Source organism: Medicago sativa, chromosome 3 (assembly GCF_051527215.1).
Source record: "Medicago sativa cultivar Bolivia chromosome 3, Bolivia_mono, whole genome shotgun sequence".
NCBI classification, from domain to species: Eukaryota; Viridiplantae; Streptophyta; class Magnoliopsida; order Fabales; family Fabaceae; genus Medicago; species Medicago sativa.
The window spans coordinates 5,076,571-5,099,286 of record NC_140751.1 but is presented as its reverse complement, the minus strand read 5'-3'; the positions used below and the strand labels follow the sequence as shown (position 1 = coordinate 5,099,286).

Here is a 22,716-nt window from a genome sequence, read left to right as displayed (position 1 = left end):
AAAAACTGGTATTTCGCTTGATCTTTTCATTGAAAAAGAGATAAAAGATTATTCTAGTTCTCGAAATTGCTTAATTCCTTCAAGTAAATGAACTGTCACGACAATATTACCTTCTATGGCTACCTGGAATTTATAATTCATCCATTCTCCAAATAGGCACACAGTATATTAAGATCCCTAAAAAGAATGAGGAACAAATTGTGATTATAGTATAAACATATGCTCTCCAAGGATGCTCGCTTTCTCTCATTTCATTGAACTCGGCAACAAAGGTAGAGACAGTGCTCAAACAACCCATCAGGCCAAACTGTATGCCTTTTACAATAGTATCACAATCTCTGGTGTTCACCTACATCAAACAAGTGAGATATATAAGCAATGATGCAGATTCATGAATCTTTTTATATGAAACCCGTAATCAAAATAATAAGAAATGAAGAGCTTTATAAGATTTTTTTTTTTTTTTGACAAAACTGCAATAGGAGTCCTTTAACATGTGTTTCATCTATATTTGTGTCAAATGAGTCCTTTATGTTTAAAAACGTCAACGATGTTAACATGATCTTTTTTAGTTTTTTATGAAAGATTGTGTCCTCGTTATCGAGGGTCTAACTGTGATGTTGAGTGGTTTAACATTCTTTATACCATATCATTCAGTGATCATGCATACAAAGTTGTAACAAAAGTGGAACAGAAATGAAAGTTGGTTCAACGGTGTAAATATTTTTAAAGATAGATGATTAATTTGACACAGATAAATGACCTCTTGAAACATGAAATTAAATTAAATGACCCTGAATATAGTTTTCCTTTTTTTCTTTTCTTCTAGTAGCACGAGTCAGAAGAGAAATCCTATTCACGAACATAAACAAAACTACTTTTGATTCTTCGAAACCAGGTTATAGCTATGAAAGTTCATACAAACATGAATATTAGATTGAGAAGGTAGTTGATGAATCATATTCTAGAAACTTACGTATATCTTTGTTGTAGCAAGTGCAGCCCTGATACAAGCAGCAGAGACATTTGCAATTAGAGTTCCAAATCGCATCCAACTCAACAAACCTCTTGATCCTAATCCGTGTCCATTTAATCGGGATAAAAGCCATCTAATCCACACACCAAGAGGTCCAACCATGCAAGCGATCCACAGATAAGCATTTTCACCATTCTTGAATTCAGCAATCATTAATACACCACTAATACCCCATAACAAGCCTAAAATCAGCAAAAACACCACTATAACTGCTAAGTGTTTAGCCTTATAAGAAGTCAAGTTTAGCCTTATAAGAAGCCACTTGAAACCTTTAGCTGTTTCTATCCCAAATATGATGGAAAAGGCAACAAGAAATAACCCTGCAGAACTCCAATTATTCAAAAGCTCATCCTATCAATTCACCGCTGCATAGACTGCGATAATTACACACACACACACATATGAGAAGGCATCAGATTACATCCCTATAATACATGATTATTGTTGCACTAATCAGAAACTTTTTATAAGACACCTGTATTACAAAACTTACAATTTGATTGAAAGTTTATATCATATTGATCATTTCTGTAAAATTTTATGCAAATGTAAAAACATTTCATATATCATTGATATATGTCGAGATTAACGTCGTTAAATAAAAAGCGCATACAGAGTTAACTGTAAACACCAATGTAATTTGATCCCTTCTCTAGTTCTCATATAAAAGCGCAGAGGAACTTTCAATCCAACGGTGAGTTTTGTCATATAGATATCCGTAAAAAGTTATTGAACAGTATGACAATATCTAAGTATTACACTGATGTAATTTGATCGTCTCTCTCTCTCTCTCTCTCTCTCTCTCTGTGTGTGTGTGTGTGTGTGTGTGTGTGTGTGTGTGTGTATATATATATATATATATATATTGAATGTGAAGCGAAAGAGACATAACAGACAAGTTTTGAATGAGAAAACCATACCACTAAAACATACTTATCAAACTTTCCTTCTTAACATTACCTATTAGAAAGCCAAGCACAACAAAGAGCCAATTCCCAGTAACACTGAGTTCAAGCATTTTCTGATTCCAGCCGCTGAACGTTGTTAGACTCCCTAAGTAACCAGTTGTTAGTGCAACAGCCAGATACTTGGACACATTTGATATGTCTTCTTTGAATACAACACCAAACCATCCCATAAGAAAAGAACCAACCTAGAAAGACATTCATAAAAGTTATATCAAAAAAGTCTGTTGCTTATGGAGAAGTTAGACGACGGAGCTTCTTAAAAATTTAAGGTGCATAAATTATTTAAACTTATGTAGAAAGTCACTATTTTAAATAATCAATCATAGGTAGAGCATTTCAATTTTCAACGTTTCCTTTTCTCATAAACTATAGTTTCCTTTTCTCATAAACTATAGTTGAAACTACTGTGCAACTGAAATACATGTAAATTTACACCATCATTGTCTAATGTTACCAGAAATTAAGTCTACACTTTTCTTAATTGATGTCATTATGATACAAAGGAATGGACATAAGAAAACTAATATGTATGTCAGAGAGAGAGGAACGAGCGAGGAAGGGAACAAAGTAGAGACCATATTAGAAGGAAGGTCAAGGTAAAGAATGGTTTGGTCACTAGTCACATGACCGACACTAGGGCCAAATAACTTGTCCAGAGTATATCTTGTTAATACCTGCATTATAATAGCAAAACAAAAACAAGTGAATTAGTATCATGCTAAAAACTAAGATCCTTGTATGAAAGTATGACCAGAATTCATAAGTTCATTATATTGCCCAAAAATAAAGGAATGCAACAAGATTCATACAACTAATCATTGTATTCTATAGTATAGTTATATTGAAATTGTGTTCATGACAGTTTTGAGCAGATTCCCTAGGTTGAAAAATACAGGACATATGTCAAATAGAGACTGTTGTTCATACTTTATACAATGGAATAAATGCAACTACTGCAGGTAAAAGTCCGTACAATAATTGAAATTTAAAGCCTAGATCCTAAAAGATGATGAAGATAATCAAGTCTCCTATACGACCGATATTATAAACAGAAAATGAAAATCAATAGGATTTCATATGAACAGAACTAACATTGTACACCATTACATGAGGTTTTATTTCAACTTCAAAAGCAATTTATTATGTAATTGAGACATATAGTTAAACTAGAAGTTTTAAGTCCAAACATGATAAAGTTTAAGTTGGAAATTTCTCTATTATCTACACATTCAAGAAACTATTTATATCATGTGTATATGAGTACTATAGTGAACTGGTGTTAATTTCAAGTTAAGTATGTTCACAAAACACAATATCAATAGACAAATATTCCACAACATGAACTGAAAATAGTCAAATACCGTAACTCCAACTAGTAATGGTCAAATGGAAATAAGGCTTAACCAAAAACGATTAACTACTCGCATATTTTATCATTGAAGTTCAGAGGATAGAAGATTACCCCGAGAATACCGAAAACAGCCAAATGAATCAAATATGAAGCATTATCCAATAACTTTGGCAATTCTTTACTAGGTTCCTGCAACTGAAGACAACAGTCACTACTCTAGCACCATTTACCATAAGAAAACAAAAGAGTACAGTAAATTTTTTATACACTATCGGTGTAACATGTTTCACACCGTCAACAAATCACAACCAATCATATATGTTTTTAATGATTTGACGGTTATGATCGAATGACGATTCAAAAAATCTTTACATTGACAATGCATAAGAATTAAATCCAACAAAAATGTTTTGAATCTTTCATCATCTTATTAAAAGAAATACCTGTTGTATGTCTTCAGAATCTTCTCTTTCAATGCTTAAAAGAGGGGACATTTGTTCAGATGTTAAGGGAAAAATAGAGGAGACAGAATTGGATGCACCAAGATGAAGCTGCAATTTGTTAACTCCAACATCATGCTCCATTTCATGTGATATAATGAATGATATATATTTTTATTGAAACTACTCAATGAATGATATTCATACTATGAATTCATAGAGAAGAAGAGAGGAGAGCAAGAACAGAGGTTATGGTATCAATAGAATGAAAGTCTAAACCATTCAAGAAAATAAACAGCACAAGAGACTAAACTACCCTCAATATACTAACTATTAGGCTAAATTGCACTTTTAGCCCCCAACTTTCATAAATTGACGATTTTAGCTACTCACTTTTAGGGCCTCCCACTTTTGTCCATTTTTGCAAAACTGACATCCACATTGATTTTGACCAAGTCAAGCCGGTGTTGGGAGCCAAAATTGCCTGTTTGTGTAGGTTGGGGGCCAAAATTGCTGGTTTGTGTAAGTGGGGGCCAAAAGTGTAATTTTTCTTTCTTTGAGGAGACATAATTCAAATGTTAATTTCACATTTCACAAATAGGTTGATTTCACATACATGCATTTATGAAATTAAATTGCAATTGCAAGCCATGTGATTTTTGTTGGGAGTTTAAATGATAAGGTGTGACAATAGAGGATGTTGAAAGCAATAGGTGAAGAGTAGAACTGACCACGTTTACAGAATATAGATGTTGTTTGTGGTTGTCGTGAGGTTTTGCTTGAATCTCATCATTACATTTTTATTTGTTTTCCTTTCCATTCCAAACAATTTAGATCTTTTTTTTTCTTTTTCAAATATGAATATGAAAATGGGGGTTTACAAAAGGCAACGTTTTGGATACAAAGCTAAATTCCTTTGGACCTCTAAAAACACTTTAAAACAAAAAAAATAGAGCACAAGGCAGAAATGCAAACTTTTATGGTATTAATTTTTTTTCTCTTCTTTGGTCTACAAATGACTATTATTATTTTATTATTTTAGACAACTTAAGTTTGATAAAAAAAGTTGTGTCGTAGTTTAGTGAAGGATAAGAAATTCACTTTCTGTCATGTCTCTTGCCCCAAAATTTGTGCGATTCTTGAAACGTTTTATAATCAAACACAGTACACCTGAAGTTGTCTTAACCAGTCACTACTTGTTTGGCGGATCAAACACTTGGAGTTCATTTGGAGAGAGAATAGGAAAATATATTATCAAAATTATCCAAGACAAAAAAGGATTCGAGAACATTACCATTCCAACTACTTGTTGACATGTAATTTGCGAGGTTGTCATTTTTATACATTTCATCAAACACATAGTACAATCTATACACAAACTAAAAATAATACTACAAAAAAATAAAGAAAAAAAATAATAGTAAAACCATAAAAACACCAACAAGAACATTAAATTAAAATACAAATATGTCATGGTAACTTTAGAGGGGTCGCTTCGCTTCGAAGTCAATTTTCCAAGTTAGGTTGCAAACGTAGGGGATGTAAATGATGTCGAGTAATCAAAGAGAGGGACTTGTATCGGTGAGAGTTAGAGGTTGAGGGACAACTGCCATAATCATCCCAACCACACTCCTTAAGCACGCAGAAAGTCTTTTGTGTATGTCTTCATCGTCGAAAACATGAACTGTTCATCCTTCTCTTCATTGACATCACTTTTAGCAGCCTTATACAACGATGAGGAGGCCATTAGAAACAACGGAAAAGGATGTGAAACAAACAGGTACCCGCGGTGAGAGCACGACTGAACAGAGAAAAAAAAACACGCTATATGAAGTTGACAACAGAAGTGATGTTCAGACTTGGATTGAAAAATGCAATTAAGAGTCTAGAAGAGGTTGGCAGCTTTTAGTACTCATCGATCAGCGCAACATTAGTTTAAGGATGCAGATAAGATACTTGATTTTGCTTTAGATGCTGGTGGTAGCATAAATTCGTTAGAGCTTCCAAGACTAAAAATTGAAGTTAAAATGGTTAATCAGCAACCAAATCAAACAAAAGGAATGTTATGGAAGAGCTATTTGAAAACCATGCAAGGACGAAGAACCAACCAGATAGCGTCTATGATAAGCAATGAGATAACTATTTCGCTTTGGTGGTTCTTACTCATCAAGAAAATGGAGGATTGCAATTAGGAAGAATAAGAGGCCGTAGCATTTTAGGAGAATCGAGAGCTGACAGGAGCAAAGTGGAATGCGATAGTGCGAGTTTTCTGACAAGAGTAGTGTACTAACAGACGCTTCAGAGCTCAAGTCAGTAGGTGAGAGGTGCAGAATGAATGCATACCTTGATTTTGGGGAAAATATTCTCTGATATAGGAGTTGAGTCGTCATTAAATTTTATATAGTATCAGGTCATGGAAGTCTGAATCCACTCATTTAATTTTATCATCATTTGTGTTATTAATCACAGATACTCCTTGTCAAAGAAATAGGGATGTAGTAATCAAATGAAATATGTTGAAATTTCGTGGGTTGTAAAACTTTACATACTCCTACACTGAAGAAAAAATGGGAGCCAAAGAAATGACAAATAAATCAAGAATTTTCACCTCAATATCATCATGATCAGTTTAGTAGTCTGTAAAGAACAATCCTTAAGGTGTTAAATAAAGGTCTGCTACTGCTATTTGAGTCATAACATGGCGGTTTTTTGACGAAATCACAATGCAACTGGAATTGAAACTACATCGCAATCGACAACTACACACAAACATAACATAATGCATATCTTAATAATCATCAATTAACAGAGGTTTCATATTCCACACATGTCATAACCTCAATGAAAATAAGCTATAACATAGAAGGAAAAAAATAAAACTAAGCAATCAAAATGAACAAGGACATGTATCTTATGTTTCAAGTACCATTCCAACACCGTAAAATGCACCATTCTAACACCGATCTTTTCACGTAATATATATTTCAGACAACCTGAAATAATTTTACCTCCAAACAAAAAGCCATTCTTCTCGAAAGAAATATAAAATCACAACATGTGAATCTTATAAACATCAAGCATTTTGTTTTCAAATTCTTTTACAAACAGACCCAATAACCTGTAGCACATAGCCACCAAGTGAATCATCTACAACCCAAAACAGTATACAAGAATTTTTATACACCACTATGGACAGAAAATAGAAGATTGGACAGTCTCCGTTATGGTTCTCTCGAGTGTTGTAAACGCTACGCGGAAGTGTTATAACACCACTATTTGACAGGACATTATACTAATTAGCGTATCATAGAGGAGAAACTGTTTGAGCTAGAGGCTTCAGAGAAAGTCATACAAGAAGGCATGTGTTTAAGGTTTGTTAGATACACCGGGTATGATAACATTTGATTTGTGCACTTCAGAATCTATTGTTAAAGATTTGAAGGAAACATTATGAAATTCTTGCAGCTCAAAGCAGACAATTCAACAAACATATTAATGACTTGACATAACATCTATGTCCTATTTTTTATCTTAGAAAATCTAACCTCAAACAGTCTAGAGGAATGCATGATTGTGAACTATATATAATCAAATTCATGATGAGAGAATAAATGACCATTGGTAAACTATATAAAATCAAATTCATGAAGTAACCAATAATGAGAACAAGTGCAAAATAAATATCATAAACATAAATTAACATATAGGTTCTAGTTAGATCTCATGCTCAAGTGATATCGCACCTCATCTACATACCAACATTAAGAACAAGGTGATATTAAACTCTCAACGCAGACTTCTGGGGATCTCATGTTCAAGTAACCAATAAGTTTTGAAGTGCCATCTCTACAATTGTAAAAAATATAGCCGTCGTCCCAATCCTTTCCACGCTTAAGGAGCACATGTTCATCCTCAAAAGTATATATTGCCTTGACAAAGGCTGGCATGTAAGAAATGGTGAACAATTTAGTCCAAGACTCCTTATTTCCATATTCCTTCATTACCCAAACATCATCACCACAAAACATGATCAAGCAATCCCTGAGAACACTCAAGTGCAAAGTACAAGCATCTACCTCTCCATAATTGGGCAACAAAACCTCTTTGTAAGACTCGTTCCCCAAATCAAGAGAAAGAATAAAACATTGACTTGTCATAGTATCTTTAGAAGCCAACCAATTAATCGTGCCACTCACGTATTGCCCAGATTTCTGAATTGGGACAACAAAATAAGGGAACATTGGAATACTTTTCCACGAATTGGTACCCAAATTATGAACCTTCACATGAGTCAAATCATGAAATACAGCCACAACCTTGTATTTATCACTAACAGGGTCATATCCGAAGCCATACATCTTCATAATGTGTCCATAAGTTTGTTGGTCTCCAAGAGGCGGTAATGTGTTGAATTTTCTGATGGAAGGGTTCCACAGTCGAACAATAATATTGGAGTATGCATGCTCTTCAGCAGCCAAACAAAGGATGCCATTGCACGAGCCAAAAAAGTAAACAGAATGGTAAACAGAAAAATGGAGTTGTCCGATGTCGGTGGGGGTGACGTTGGTGAAGACGGAGTCCAGCGGGTAAGACGTGAGAATGTATTTATTACAGTAGACTAGACAGTGGAAGCTGTGCGTGGTTGACAGGCTAAGGTGCTTCTTAGCGAATTTGCGATCAGAGATTAGAGAATTCCATGACTTGCAGGCGCATCGGAGCTGAAGGAGGAGCTTCACTGGTAACCTACTTAGGATTTCTTCAATGAGTTCAAAAGGAAGAGTGGGAAGCGGCAGCTCATGAAGTGACAGTGATGATATTAGGGTTCCGATTGGAGAATAAACAATGTTGTTTTGCTCGTCACCGCCCTCGCTACCTAGCGCCATTTAACCTTGTAACCAGCACAGACGACGATTGATGAGAAAGAAGCTAAAGAGGGAGTTAACTTTGGGTATCCTTATAACCCGCATAATTTTGCCCTAGATTTAACCTAACTTCTTGCTTAATTTTACTATATTAACCCTATTCAATTTAATCAAAATGTTAATTGTTATTTTTTTTTTGACGTTAAAGACAATTTCAATAACCAAAGTCTGGCAACAAATCAAATGCCAAGACTGTAGAAATACAAAGCGGAGTTTCTTCTACCCATATGCAATCTAAATTCTTAAGAGCATATTTAGCTAAATAATGAGCAGCTTGGTTGGCTTCACGCCTAACATGCAAAAAATTTAAACTACGAAAACTACCCTTAAAACTAATACAATCTCGAATAATAGAGCCAACATAGTTGGAAGATTGTTGGTGATCATTCAACGCTAAAACCACATTAGAAGCATCTGATTCTGCGATAAGATTCAGAAAAGACATGTCTTTTGCAAATTCCAAACCCTTCCGCATAGCTAAAGCTTCTGCAACCTCTGAATCTGGTAATGAACAAACTTGCCAACAACTAGCACCAACGACAACACCTTCATTATCTCTCACCACAACACCAATACCCCACTTGTCACCCTCTATCGGACCTGCCGCGTCAACATTAAGCTTATAGAAACCACTAAACGGAGGTGTCCAATGAACATCAGATATTGGCATAATTGGACCTCTACTCAGTGTCTCCACTAACATCGTACTAGCACTCTTAAAATTCACAATAGATCTTTGTGCCTTTTGAGTAATGGCAATCACATCAACATCAGTCCCCTCAAAACATTTCTTATTTCTAGCACACCATATCTCATAACACAAGACCAAAACATGGATTATAATATCCTCATCGACATCAATAATATTTTTCTCTAACCACTTATGAAAAGGAACATGCCTGAATTCATGCGAATCAAATACCACCCCTAAAGAGGAAGCAAACCATATCTGCTTTGACCAATGACATTCCATAAAGAGATGTGAAATTGTCTCATTATGTTCCCCACAAAGAACACACAGTGGGTCACTGCTTATTCCTCTTTTAAACAGATCATTTTTTACTGGTAGTTTTTCATGTAGAATCCTCCAAGAAAAATGGATGTGTTTTGGAATACTTTTAATTTTCCATAATTTTTTCCACACTTCATGATTATTGTCTTGCATTGAGCTATGTGAGCCATCTGCTGCACGCCTTGCCTTTAAGAAATGGTATGAACTCTTCACAGAAAAAGTAGCTGACCGTGAAGCACCCCACACAAATTCATCTTGCAATTGAGAAAATGAAATTGGCAATTGAAGAATTTGTTGAGCCTCGAAAGGGAGAAAAATTTCATTAATTAAAGGAGCATTCCAACATCGAATATCATGGTGAATGAGATCTGAGACAAACATAATATCACAATTAGGGGGTTTAGGGGACCAAATCTTGTGTCCATTTTGATAAGGAAGCCAATTATCCTCCCATACATTAATTAGACGACCGTCTCCTACTCTCCAAATACCAGCTTTCTCAATAATATCCACTCGTGCTTGCAAGATACTTCTCCATGTATAACTTGGGCAGTAACCTGTTGAAGCTTTCAAGAAGTTGCTTCTAGGAAAATACCTTGATTTCAAACATTGTGAGATCAATAAGTCGTCGTTGTGCATAATACGCCAACCTTGTTTAGACAACATAGCAAGGTTAAACTCATGAAATGTTCGAAAACCTATTCCACCTTTCTTTTTTTCCTTACATAATGTCTCCCATTTAATCCAATGAATTTTACGTTCACCTTGTTTGCTCCCCCACCAGAATTTACTAATCATACTTTCAATATGCTCACATAAACTCATCGGAAGTAGAAAACAACTCATCACATACGTAGGAATTGCTTGAACCACTGATTTGATCAAAACTTCTCTCCCAGCAGTAGATAGAAATTTTTCTTTCCAACCTTTCAACTTCTTCCACACCCTATCTTGGACAAAATTGAAAACCTGTTTCTTAGATCTACCAACAAAAGCAGGCAGCCCCAAATACTTTGAATGACACTCAACAGCCTTAATTTGCATCCAACCTTGGAACAAAATTTTACGATCATCAGGTACATTTCGGCTAAAAGAGATTTCAGATTTGTCCAAATTAATAAGTTGACCAGAAGCAGATTGGTAAGTATTAAGAATTTCTTGAATGGTCTGAGAATCTTGAAAAGAATCCCTACAGAAAATGAGGCTATCATCTGCAAAGAATAAATGATTAATTTTTGGGGCTCCTCTAGCAATTTGAATTCCATGAAGGCCCTTTTCTGCTTGTGCCTTATTTAGAAGCCCGGAAAAAACCTCAGCACATAAGATAAATAGGTAAGGAGATAAAGGGTCCCCTTGACGGAGGCCTCGTTTAGGATAAAACTTCTGACAAGGACTTCCATTCAACAAAACAGAGAAAGAAACAGTGGAAATACAATTGAAAATCAAGTTCTGCCATTTCTGAGAAAAACCCATAGACTGAAGCACCTCAATCAAAAAATTCCACTCAATACGGTCATATGCTTTTGACATATCTAGTTTTAACGCCACACATCCCTTCTTACCTCTTCTTTTTTTCCTCATATAATGAAAAGATTCAAAAGCTAGTAAGGCATTATCAGTAATTAAACGTCCCGGCACAAAAGCACTTTGGAATTTTCCAATGATATCCGGAAGAATCAATTTCAACCTATTTGCAATTGTTTTCGTAATTATTTTAAAAATAACATTGCAAAGAGAAATAGGTCGAAAATCACCTGGCACCTTCGGCTTCTTCTTTTTTGGAATAAGACAAATGTATGTATAATTAATGTTGCTCGGATTTCCCCCACCATTGAGAATCTTCAAAGCAAAAGAAGTCACATCCTTCCCAACTATACTCCAAAATTGTTGATAAAATAATGCAGGCATTCCATCCGGTCCCGGAGCAGCATGAGGCTTTAAATTTTTAGCGGCTAAGGAAACCTCATTTTCTGTGAACTCAGCTTCTAATATGTTACGCATAGCATCCGACAATCTATCTTTGACCACTTCCACAGCTTCAGTAATTCTTTCTGGATGACTTGTAGAGAAAAGATCTTGAAAGAAATTATTAAAAACTCTGGCAATGTCTTCCTCATCATAAAATTTATTCCCATGATCGTCGCATATAGATTCCACCCAATTTCTAGATTTTCTCTGAGAAGCTTTTTGATGAAAAAATTTTGTATTTTTATCTCCATGCTTTAACCACAAAGCACGAGACCTCTGAGCCCACCAAATTTCTTCACTCTCCACCAAGTCATTCAATCTAGCCTCAACTCGTCTAATTTCTGACATCACCCCCTCATGTTGTGTTTGCTTATTAAGATCATCCAATTTCTTTTGAACATTTTTTATCTGATTGGGAACATCACCAAAGCGATCCTTACTCCAGTTAGAAAGATCATTCACACATATATTAATTTTGTCAGACATAGAATCCCCTGCCACCTCCCAAGAACCTTTCACTACTTCCAAAATTCCACTATCACGTAGCCAACATTCTTCAAAACGTTGTAATTTAAGAACATTTTGTTTTTTCTTCGGCTTCCTAGTAGCAAGCCGCAACCACAAAGGTAGATGATCTGAAGCATATCTCGTTAAATGCACCACTGAAGCTGAAGGATAGAATGAGGACCAGGCTGGCGTCGCTACCATCCTATCAAGGCGTGCCTTGATATTAGACACACCATCTTGTCTATTATGCCAAGTAAATTTATCACCCTCAAAACCTAAGTCAGAAAGGTTGTAATTTTGAAGAGTGTCCCGAAACATTGAAATCATATGAGAGTTGCCGAAATTCCCACCTTCCTTCTCATCCTGTGAAAGAATCAGATTGAAATCCCCCATGAGGAGCCACTTATCTGTACTTTCCACCAATGCTAACTGATCAATTAACTCGCAGGTTTTATGCTTCATATGAGACTCCGGAAAACCATATACACCAGTAAGTCTCCATTTTTCATCTCCGTTCTCAATAGCAATCAAGACATCAATATGGTTAGAGGAAAGAGATAATACCTCTACATCAACTCCTTCCTTCCAAAACATTGCAAGACCGCCAGCACGTCTATTACCTTCCCCTGAACAACTAACAGCAACAACACCAGATAAACCTTGAACATTTCGAAACTTATTCATCTCAAAATCTTTTTTCTTTGTTTCTGAGAGGAATACACATGTGGGATTTTTATCTCTTAAGAGCTTTTTGAACGCGCTAATTGCCCGTAGATTACCAAGGCCACGACAATTCCAAGCTATGAAACTCATTTTCTCCGATAAAACACAAAAACTCCTTATTGAAAGGGAATTCAATACTCCTTATTAAAAGGGAAAATCAATACTCCTTATTAAAAGGGAAAGCCAACATACTCCTTATTAAAAGGGAAAACCAACAATTCTTCATAAGCAATTCATCAAACACGTTAAAGGTATTCTTACTTGATATGAAGAGGGGACATGTTGAAACAATAGCAGCGTCGAAAGACAGATTAGATCGTATACGGAAACTGTAGAAGAGCAGCACCGTCTTATTATGGCATCACAAATTTCTTTAGAGCCTCGTAATCATGATTGAAAAAACTACCTTAAAGGCTAGTTGGTGTTGAAAGATTCAAAACCAATCGGTGCTTTGAAAGGCTTTTAATTTTGAATCGTAATCCTGCAACCGCTAATCGCTAATCGCCGCTCTCCCGATTGAATTCTGTGCAATCGCTAATCGCCGCTCTCAATCGCTCTTCTTTCTATTCTTTTCAATACCCTGTTAATTGTTATGAAAATCAAAATAAACAAAAACGCAAAATTTTGCCCTAGATTTAACCTAACTTCTTTGCTTAATTTTAATATATTAACCCTACTTAATTAACCCTATTTAATTAAATCAAAATGTTAATTGTTATGGAAATTAAAATAAACAAATCGCTCCTATTTCAAAATTTTGCCCTATAACTTTTTTGTTTAATTTTACTATATTAACCATACTTAATTAACCCTATTTAATTTAATCAAAATGTTAATTGTTATGGAAATCAAAATAAACAAATCGCACCTAATTAAGTTAACCCGAACCCAAAATTTTACCCTAGATTTAACCTAACTTCTTTGCTTAATTTTACTATATTAACCCTACTTAATTAACCCTATTTAATTAAATCAAAATGTTAATTGTTATGGAAATTAAAATAAACAAATCCCTCTAATTCAAAATTTTGCCCTATATTTAACCTAACTTTTTTGCTTAATTTTACTATATTAACCCTACTTAATTAACCCTATTTAATTTAATCGAAATGTTAATTGTTATGGAAATCAAAATAAACAAATCGCTCCTAATTAAGTTAGCCCGAACGCAAAATTTTGCCCTAGATTTAACCTAATTTCTTTGCTTAATTTTACTATATTAACCCTACTTAATTAACCCTATTTAATTTAATCAAAATGTTAATTGTTACTAGCGGAAAGACGGGCACTATCGTGCCCGTCTGTTCGCTCTTTCTACTGCGCTAACGCATGTGATTATTTTATTATGTTTGTTTGTATAATTTTGATTAAAATTTTTAAATTTCAAAATATTAATGGAAATTATTGATATACTGATTTATAAACAAAATATTGTGAAGGCATATAACAAAATTATTTTTGAACTCAACATATTTTAGTTTGCCTGCATATAAAATGAAGATAAAATAATGATCATTTATTATTTATTCTAATAGTAATTAGTAACATCATAACATAAATGTAAAATGACATGTTATGTTTCTTTTACTATGATTGCGATAAAATAATATCTTTAAAAACTACATTTTTCGTAAAGTCTTCATATTCACCTTTTATTTTCCCTTCTTTAATGAGAACTTTTGTTGAATTTTGAGAAACTCCTTTTGATAAAGCTACATATAATTGACCATTCGTGGAAGATAGATTTTGACATTGGGAATGGTCTGCCCTTCTGACTTATTTATGGTAATAGCAAAACTTACTGTAATGGGAAACTATTTTCTACTAAGCACAAAGGGAAGTCCTGAACTCACATTTGTTTTTAATTTAATTCTGGGCAAGAAATGCTCTTTTTCCAGAATTGCTTCCTGTTAGGATTTCCACATCCAACATGTTCTTAAATAAATCACGACATATCAATCGTGTCCCATTACACATGCCATATCTAGGGTCTATGTTTCGCAACAACATCAAAGGTGCACCTTTTTTTACCTTTAAAATATGTGGTGGGATACTTCCTTGAGCAATTGAGTTTAGGAATTCCTGTTGATATGGTATTGTAGCCATTTGTTTCTTTCTACCCTATTTATCTATCTTTAATCAACCGGTTCTATTTCCACTTCTATTTGATTTTTTTTCCTTTTATATTGTGATTACGAATTATGATAGTACTCATCGCCTATGAATCACATACACTTCTCATATTAGATGTGTCTGAACACGCGTTGCATCCGCATCCACGATTATAATTACCCTAAATTATGTGATTTTCTCAAATTATAACGTTATTGGCGTGTCAGTATCCGTGTTGTATCTGGTGTCGGTGTTAGTATCCATACTTCTTAATTAGCGGTCCTCTCTTTTAATGGCCTCTCAGATGGTGGTTTGAATGTAACCAAAAATAAAAGATGGTTGTTTGAAGCTTTCTAGTGTTTCTGTTTTTAGTTGTTGATAACATGAGTGTGATTATGGTTTAACAATTTTGAATTGTTTAGATGGTTTTAACACTTTGATTTCACCGTATTTTGTTGGATATTGGATGGGGGCCATGAGAGCAGTTTATCAATTGTATATATGTAGAACGGCAGGGGAAGGAGCTTAACGGCAGAGGATGTTATTGCTTATTTTTCCTTTATTTAATAATAATTAAAAAAAACCGGTTCTCTTTATATAAAAAAAAAAAAAAAGAAAAAAAAAAGCTACGCTGTCATAGTTTGTATAAGCAATTATTTTTCCTTTATTTAATAATAATTAAAAAAAACCGGTTCTCTTTATATAAAAAAAAAAAGAAAAAAAAGCTACGCTGTCATAGTTTGTATAAGCAATTATAAACCAACAAAGTCAAATAATCCTTAAAATTAATCGTAAACAATTTGAATCATAATCACTTATGAACCAGCAAAGTCAAATATAATCCATAAAATTAATCGACTTTGATTAGTTGTAACATGAAAGGATTTAAAGTCCAATCTTTAACATTATATTTTGCTCACGTTTGTTACTAATCTTTTTTTCAGAAGATTTAAAGTCCAATATTTAACATTATTTTTTTCTCACGGTTGTTACTAATCTTGTTTTTTAGAGTATTTAAAGTTCAATCTTTAACATTATAATATTTTTTTGGTAATATTTGTTACTAATCTTTTTTTTATAGGATTTAAAGTCAAATCTTTAACATGATTTTTTGCTCGCGTTTGTTACTAATCTTTTTTTAGAGGATTTAAAGTCCAATCTTTAATAAATTTTTTTGCTCACGTTTGTTACTAATATTGTTTTAGAGGATTTAAAGTCTAATCTTTAACATTATTTTTTGGTCACGTTTGTTACTAATTTTTTTAGAGGATTTAAAGTCCAATCTTTACCATTATTTTTTGCTCACATTTATTACAATTGATCAAAGGCTAAGGCAGAATAACTTAATAAAATAATATGGAAATACTGTTTTTTGTGGAAGTAATAAAATAATATGGAAATATTGTTTTTTTTTTGAAGGGATATGAAAATACTTGGCAATCATTGTCGGTTGTATTGAGGGGAACAACATAAATGAACAACATAAAATCGGTTGATAAAAAAGTAACATGAGTTTTTGTTTTGTGCTAGTTTTTTGTGAGTTTGATCTATGGTTAACGGAGGTAAAAGAGGGTTAACGGGGACGATAAGTGACATGAATTAGTAATCAACATGTTATTTTATAATTGACTGACAGTAAGAACAATTCATTAAGAATTGTGTGTAAGTTTTTTCCTTAAATTAAATTTATTCTTATCTATTTGTTACATGTGTTATTTGTATTTAAAATTAAAACAAAAAATTAAGGGTATTTTTGGAAAGAAAATTCCAACCCAAAAGTGTGCTGAAAGGGGTAATTTTCTTTATATATAGTATAGATAGATGTAAATCAAAATAAACAAATCGCTCCTAATTGTTCTCCTTAATTTTACTAAACAAATAAACAAAACCTCCTATTGTTAACCACAACAAAAAAACAACAGATCACTCCTGTTATTTCCTTTTATTAAAAAACAAAACAAACATATTTTTACGAAAAAAAAATAAAATAAAAATCGTTCTATATCATAATTTCCCTCCAACCTAAACTAATTATCCTATTATTTATGAAAAACAAAACAAACCTATTTTTTATGAAAAACAAAAAAAAAATCGTTCTATATCATAATTTCCCTCAAACCTAAACTAATTATCCTATTTTTTATGAAAAACAAAACAATGATCGTTCTACAGCATAATTTCCATCCAGCCTAAACTAATTATCCTATTTTTTATGAAAAACAAAACAAACCTATTTTTTATGAAAAACTAAAAAAAAAATCGTTTCCAAACTAAATATCAAAATCGTAAAAAAAAAAAAACACAATCGTTTCCAAACTAATTATCCTATTTTTATTGAAAAACAAAACAAAATCGTTTCCAAATAAAATCGTTTTCAAACCATTAGAACTCTTTTATTTCAATTACACTCCCTAATCCATTCCAACTATATTCACCACGGCCGGAAGAAACATTGAAACTATTTTGTCGTATCACCGCCTAACTGGTAAACATTTGATCACAGATTGCTTTAATATATTTATTTTTTTGATTCAATTTTGTTTTGTACATAACGGAAATTTCACTTTCTTTCTTTAATAGGTCCTTTGGTGAAAAACCCAGTTTCATATTTTGATAAGGCAGTCAACAAGCTAAGAATCAAGTACAGATCATACATCATCGAATATGGCGTCGAGAGTGTGAGTATGCTTTCCTTTTCTTTATAACATATAAGGTGAAACCTATAATTCATCTTATATTTTAATCTGTTTTGTTATCCTTATTTAATCATCGTCAAACCTATATAATACTCAGGTATGCTATCAAGAAAGTAAGGTTTTCACTTATTTAACTTAATGATACTGCCAGTTATATACATAAGATTAAAAAAACCGATAGCATATGATTAATTCTTGTTGGAACACTAGTTAATTCTAGTGAGAAAAATTGGAAAGAAAACACTATAAAAGAACTAGTGTGTGGGTGTGACTTAAAAATGTCCCACATTGGAGGGTCACCCCAACTAGTAAGTGTTTATATATGGGTAAAGGGATCTCCAAGGGTGTGCCCTTGGGGTACCCAATTTTGTGAACGGGTGAACTCTTAAAAAATATATATATCACGCGCGCGACGACGCCGACCGGCCGGGTCGGCGAGCTTGGGCTTGGGTTCGTGGATTAAAAAAATGATATATATTTTTTTGTCACTTGAAAATGTTAAATTAATTAATTAATTAATTTTTCATTATACGAAAGCGTTACGCGTAACAAATGAATGTGTTACGATCCGACCCGATCCAAAACGCGCATCCTGAAACTTTCGGATATATCCAATTAAGAAACAAAACGCGTTTGCTTAAGGATTAAGCAGACTTAATCCCCAAGTCACGCGTAACGTAAAACGCGTTTGCTTAAGGATTAAGCAGACTTAAGTCACGCGTTTTTTGTTACGAACTCTGCCTATAAAAGGAGAGCTCGCCCCACTCATTCTTCACACCAAATATCACAGTTGATGCTTCATGTGCGGTTTCTCTCTTCTCCCTTCGATTTGTGTTAACAAATCGTTCTTCTTCTTCTACTCCTTTCTGTCCCGTCGGTTTCGAATAGAGCGGTTACGTACCGTATCGAGTGGCTTTGATCAAACGATTGAACCATATTCTGAGGTGTAATTCTCGAGCGACTATATACTGTGCAGTATATACTCGTAACAGTGATCTGGGCTGTTTTATCCTGGAGACGGCGTGGTTGTTAGTCTACCTTGCACAACTTGGGTAGTGCCGCGAAACGTCTTAAAGAAAGCGACCTGGTCGTGACTCACCCAGTAATTTCGTTCGGTATATTTTTAAATTCGAAAAACAACAAATCTAGAGAATTGTAACTTGATGATCCTCTTTAACGAGACAAGAAAAACCATGGGCCAGTACTCAAATTATTATGTTTTAGAATTAGTATAAAATGCTCATTAGCATATGATTACCCGCTTGAATGAAAATAATGTCACCAAATTAAAGTGAAACGCTTGGAACAGAATTCAAACTTTTGAAACCAAGACACAGTGATTAAGCTGCTTATTATTATTATTATATATATATATATATATATATATATATATATATATATATATATAAAGAGTAGATTAATCTCCCCCTAAGTATACCTCAACTAATATATGCAGAAACGTTAGGATCGTTTGTTATCAAAAAATCAAATGTGCGAAGCTCAAGCACATTAAATTGCATAACAAACTAACAAATGCAATGATTTTGTTCTTTTCATCAGGGTGGCGTGTGCTTGCCAAGAATGTTTGGCGGTGATTTTGGAGATCAAATTGGACGCTTTGCAACATTGACTGATCCAAAATCCAGTCAATTTGAGGTCTTGATCGAGATGATCATTAATAAGCTAACTTCGCACAAATACAAACTTAATATGATGTACAACTCAAGTTTTACCAAGAAGGACTCGCCTAATCTCCCTATCAATGTTTTTGAGTTCATGCCATTCAATGACATTCTCTCTTCAAATGTCGAGGACACATCTGCTGGTAAGACTTGAATTATGAATGTGTGATGTACATTAGTTATAACTCTCTACACTCCTTGAGAAAATTCTTGCAATTGTTTTTACTTTCTGAATGTGTAATATCAGATGTTATTGGTCATGTAAATGAAAGGGGTGACGTAAGGGAAACTGAAAAGGAGGGAAGGAAGAGCAAAGTGATTGATCTCACTTTACAAGATCTCGAGTAAGATTTGTCTTTTTATTTGTGGGTCATTTATGTAATATTAATTTGATAAACCGTATGTGGATGAATTTCTTATTACCTAATATTTGATTGCAGAAACAACTGTTTGCATTGCTTTCTTTGGGTGAACATGCTGACAAGATTGTGAGCTTTTTTGGTAACCACGACAACTCTTCGCCTGTTGTATTGATATTACAGTTTTTCAAGACACTCAAATATTTAGGTATTTCATGGTTTTTAGTTTCTACTTTCTACTAATATCCACCCATGTAATAGGAAATTTTTTTTTTTAAGGAATGTAATAGGAAAATATTGTTCACTTGATGTTCACTTTGTTAAAACTAGGTGCAATGCGAATTGCTAATGCGTTTTTTGGCACTAAGCTGATATTTAATGGCGATTTACCTGATGTTGTTGCTTACATGACAGGGTAAGCATTTCCGTTTTTGTATGCTTTGGAATAAAGGCATATAATAGTGAATACAGATAGAAAGAGATATGTGTAATAGTTAATGTCTGCTTATAGTTCGTTGTTTGTATAATCAATGCCTGCTTATAGTCAACTTCCATTAAACTAAGATAAAAATATATATAATCTAATATTAATCTGTTTGGTTTAATTTAGTTGATGTATAAAACTGTAACCAATGGATTATTCTACTTTTAATACTTCACATGTTTGTAAATTTTTTGAATAAAGACGTTAACATTTTATTTGAATATTCTCTTTGATATGCTATAAAGATTTAATTACTTATTGTGATATGATTTTAAGAAAATATCTTTATATTATTATGAATCAATCATTAAACATATACTCCACGCCTGTATAGTTTTCACGACCAATTCATTGATTATAATAAACCACAAATCCTTTCTCTTGAAACTTATGTGTTAGTACTTTTATTTTTCTACAACTTAGTGACTTATGAATTTATTCTTATATGGTTTCTTTAAAAAAAAAATTATAAGACGGAGATTGCCGTTCTTTTAATTGTCGTGAGTTTTAGTCTTTGTGCTACTTGAGTTTCAGTGTGCTTTTAATGGCATTGGTATACTTTTATCAGTATGAAAAATGCATCACTCCAGTTGACCCAAAGTGTTAGCCAAATTTCAACAAACAGCTCTGCATATCTATCAGATGAATTGCTCAACACCAAGAGAATGACAATCGAAAGTATGATTGAGTCAACTCAGGTAGCTGTCTATTTTTGAAATTTTTAAATATAGTTTTAGATTCAAGTCAATTTTTATGTTCAAGATTTTTATGCAAAAGGTGATGAATTTTTTTACAAGTGTCAAGGTTCGGTACTTGCCACTGTATGTGAGGTCAAAACTGGTGTTGATTGGTACTTTCGATCACGTACTCAATGTGCTTCATTGGTCACTGTTGACAATGGAATTCTCCATTGTTGCAAGTGCACGACTTGCAAGAGCGCTTCCCTAGGTATTTAAATCTTATCTGAATATAATTTTTGTTTTTGTTATACATAGAAGTGTATTGATATGGTTGATTATTTGTTAGGTTGAAGCTGCATGTCATTGTGATGGATGATACAGGGTCCATTACCTTTGTTCTTTTTGATCGTCAAGTGACACAGTTTATTGGGCGTAATGTGCAAGACTTAATCAATGAATGTGAGAAGGTAGTGGATAAATGGATGGTCTATATATGAGGTTTATTTATGCAAAGAATTTTCTACTAACATCTTACACTTTTTCAACAGGGAGTTGGAGGCAGTGATTATACTGCTGATTTTAATGTGCTTATTGACAAGCAAGTTCTTTTCAAGGTTGAGGTTGGTGAAGGAAATGTCGTAAAGAAGTTTAGGAATTATGCAGTTAAGAAGGCGTCTGATGATGTTGGTGTCATCGAACAATTCATGTCTAAGTATAATTTTGAGGTAGTTCATATCTAATATTACAATCTTATAATTTTTTTGGATTAATGCACATAAGGAAATCATCATATGACTAATTGGTTCTTTTGTTGATATATGTGTGATAGAAACCCAACTATGGATCTGTCGACGAGCTTAGTGTGGATGGAGTTGTAGCAAACAATTATAATGTCCAGATGGTACTTAATTGATTAGTTATATATAATCTACGACTACTGATGAAATGCATGAAAAATTAATTCGTAACGAATTTAAACAAATTTTTTTACGCAAATGTCTGCAGGATGTATCGGAGGCTGATGACTCATGCAGCAATACCTGAGTGATTGACACACCAACCAGCAAAACAGGTGCTAAGAGGTCATCTGATAGCATTGATTTTGTGGATGTTGAACATGGTCAAGCTGGTGAGGCATCAGTTACAAAACCTAACAGAGTTGTTTTTGTCAAGATTGAGCCTAAAGACACTAAAGTTGTTTAACTTGCTCGAATGATGGAACTATCTTCTGTGTTATCTACTTTCTTCAATCTGCATGAATCAGACCTTTAAGATTCCGTGTTTTTCCTTTCTTTTTTTACAATCTGGTCTTTAATATTCATCGCATTGCTTTGTTGGTTGTACTTGCTTAGCTCTGGAAACTTTTTACAGTACACCTAAATAAAAGTTTGGTTCAAGCATGAAGTGCTTTAAATCTATTAGAGAATGATAAGGATGAGAATAAGAGTGATAGCTCAATAACTTGCGCAGCAAGTAACATTACTTAGCTTAATGAATAATTGTGATTAGCTTGTAATTAGGAGCAATGTATCTCTATATATACTCCTTGTATCAACTGATTCATCTAAGAGAAATGAAATTACTCTTTTCATATTTTCCATAACATGGTATCTAGAGCCTTTCTTTCTCTCTCCAAAGTTTGTTACAAAGTTAGTTACAACAAACTTTCTTCATCATCTTCTTCGATCCGCCATGGATTCTCTGTGAAACTCCATTGATTTTCTTCACATTTCTTCTGTTTCTTCTTGATTCCTTGCTGATTCATCTTTGAATCAT

At 33.6% G+C, this 22,716-nt stretch overlaps 3 protein-coding genes across 5 annotated transcripts; 1 reads left to right on the top strand and 2 right to left on the bottom strand.

Moving 5' to 3' along the window:
• Nucleotides 1–9: 9 nt before the first annotated feature.
• On the bottom strand, nucleotides 10–4,096 carry LOC146935121 (uncharacterized). Of its 3 annotated transcripts, none has more exons than XM_085750283.1 (6): nucleotides 3,799–4,096; nucleotides 3,467–3,550; nucleotides 2,580–2,678; nucleotides 1,997–2,189; nucleotides 977–1,356; nucleotides 10–349 (listed from the first exon to the last, which is right to left on the bottom strand). In XM_085750283.1, exons 1-6 carry the CDS (start codon nucleotides 3,937–3,939, stop codon nucleotides 131–133), a joined length of 1,116 nt encoding a protein of 371 aa, XP_085606409.1. In that variant the 5' UTR covers nucleotides 3,940–4,096; the 3' UTR covers nucleotides 10–130. The 3 variants fall into 3 exon arrangements, with proteins under 3 accessions (XP_085606409.1, XP_085606411.1, XP_085606410.1); XM_085750285.1 differs by having other exon boundaries at nucleotides 977–1,218; XM_085750284.1 differs by having other exon boundaries at nucleotides 3,467–3,544; nucleotides 3,799–4,090.
• A 3,460-nt stretch (nucleotides 4,097–7,556) lies between these two features.
• Nucleotides 7,557–8,678, bottom strand: LOC146935120 (F-box/kelch-repeat protein At3g23880-like). The gene has a single exon (XM_085757598.1). The coding sequence runs from the start codon at nucleotides 8,676–8,678 to the stop codon at nucleotides 7,557–7,559; it is 1,122 nt and encodes a 373-aa protein (XP_085613724.1).
• Nucleotides 8,679–19,316: 10,638 nt separating this feature from the next.
• Nucleotides 19,317–21,984, top strand: LOC146935119 (uncharacterized). Its single transcript, XM_085757874.1, has 10 exons — nucleotides 19,317–19,560; nucleotides 19,665–19,732; nucleotides 19,858–19,984; nucleotides 20,107–20,191; nucleotides 20,829–20,958; nucleotides 21,058–21,179; nucleotides 21,287–21,407; nucleotides 21,489–21,665; nucleotides 21,770–21,841; nucleotides 21,946–21,984. Exons 1-10 carry the CDS (start codon nucleotides 19,317–19,319, stop codon nucleotides 21,982–21,984), a joined length of 1,185 nt encoding a protein of 394 aa, XP_085614000.1.
• The last annotated feature ends 732 nt before the right edge of the window (nucleotides 21,985–22,716 follow it).

Bases quoted from the DNA above. Each gene is read 5' to 3' on its own strand.
- LOC146935121 (XM_085750283.1), bottom strand. From the start codon at position 3,939: ATGGAGCATGATGTTGGAGTTAACAAATTGCAGCTTCATCTTGGTGCA. The intron at 2,679-3,466 runs GTAATCTTCTAT...ATTATAATGCAG, and splicing joins CTGTTTTCGGTATTCTCGGG to GTATTAACAAGATATACTCT. The intron at 350-976 runs GTAAGTTTCTAG...TGTTTGATGTAG, and splicing joins TTGCTACAACAAAGATATAC to GTGAACACCAGAGATTGTGA.
- LOC146935120 (XM_085757598.1), bottom strand. From the start codon at position 8,678: ATGGCGCTAGGTAGCGAGGGCGGTGACGAGCAAAACAACATTGTTTAT.
- LOC146935119 (XM_085757874.1), top strand. From the start codon at position 19,317: ATGTTTGGCGGTGATTTTGGAGATCAAATTGGACGCTTTGCAACATTG. The intron at 19,561-19,664 runs GTAAGACTTGAA...GTGTAATATCAG, and splicing joins TGTCGAGGACACATCTGCTG to ATGTTATTGGTCATGTAAAT. The intron at 21,666-21,769 runs GTAGTTCATATC...TATGTGTGATAG, and splicing joins TGTCTAAGTATAATTTTGAG to AAACCCAACTATGGATCTGT.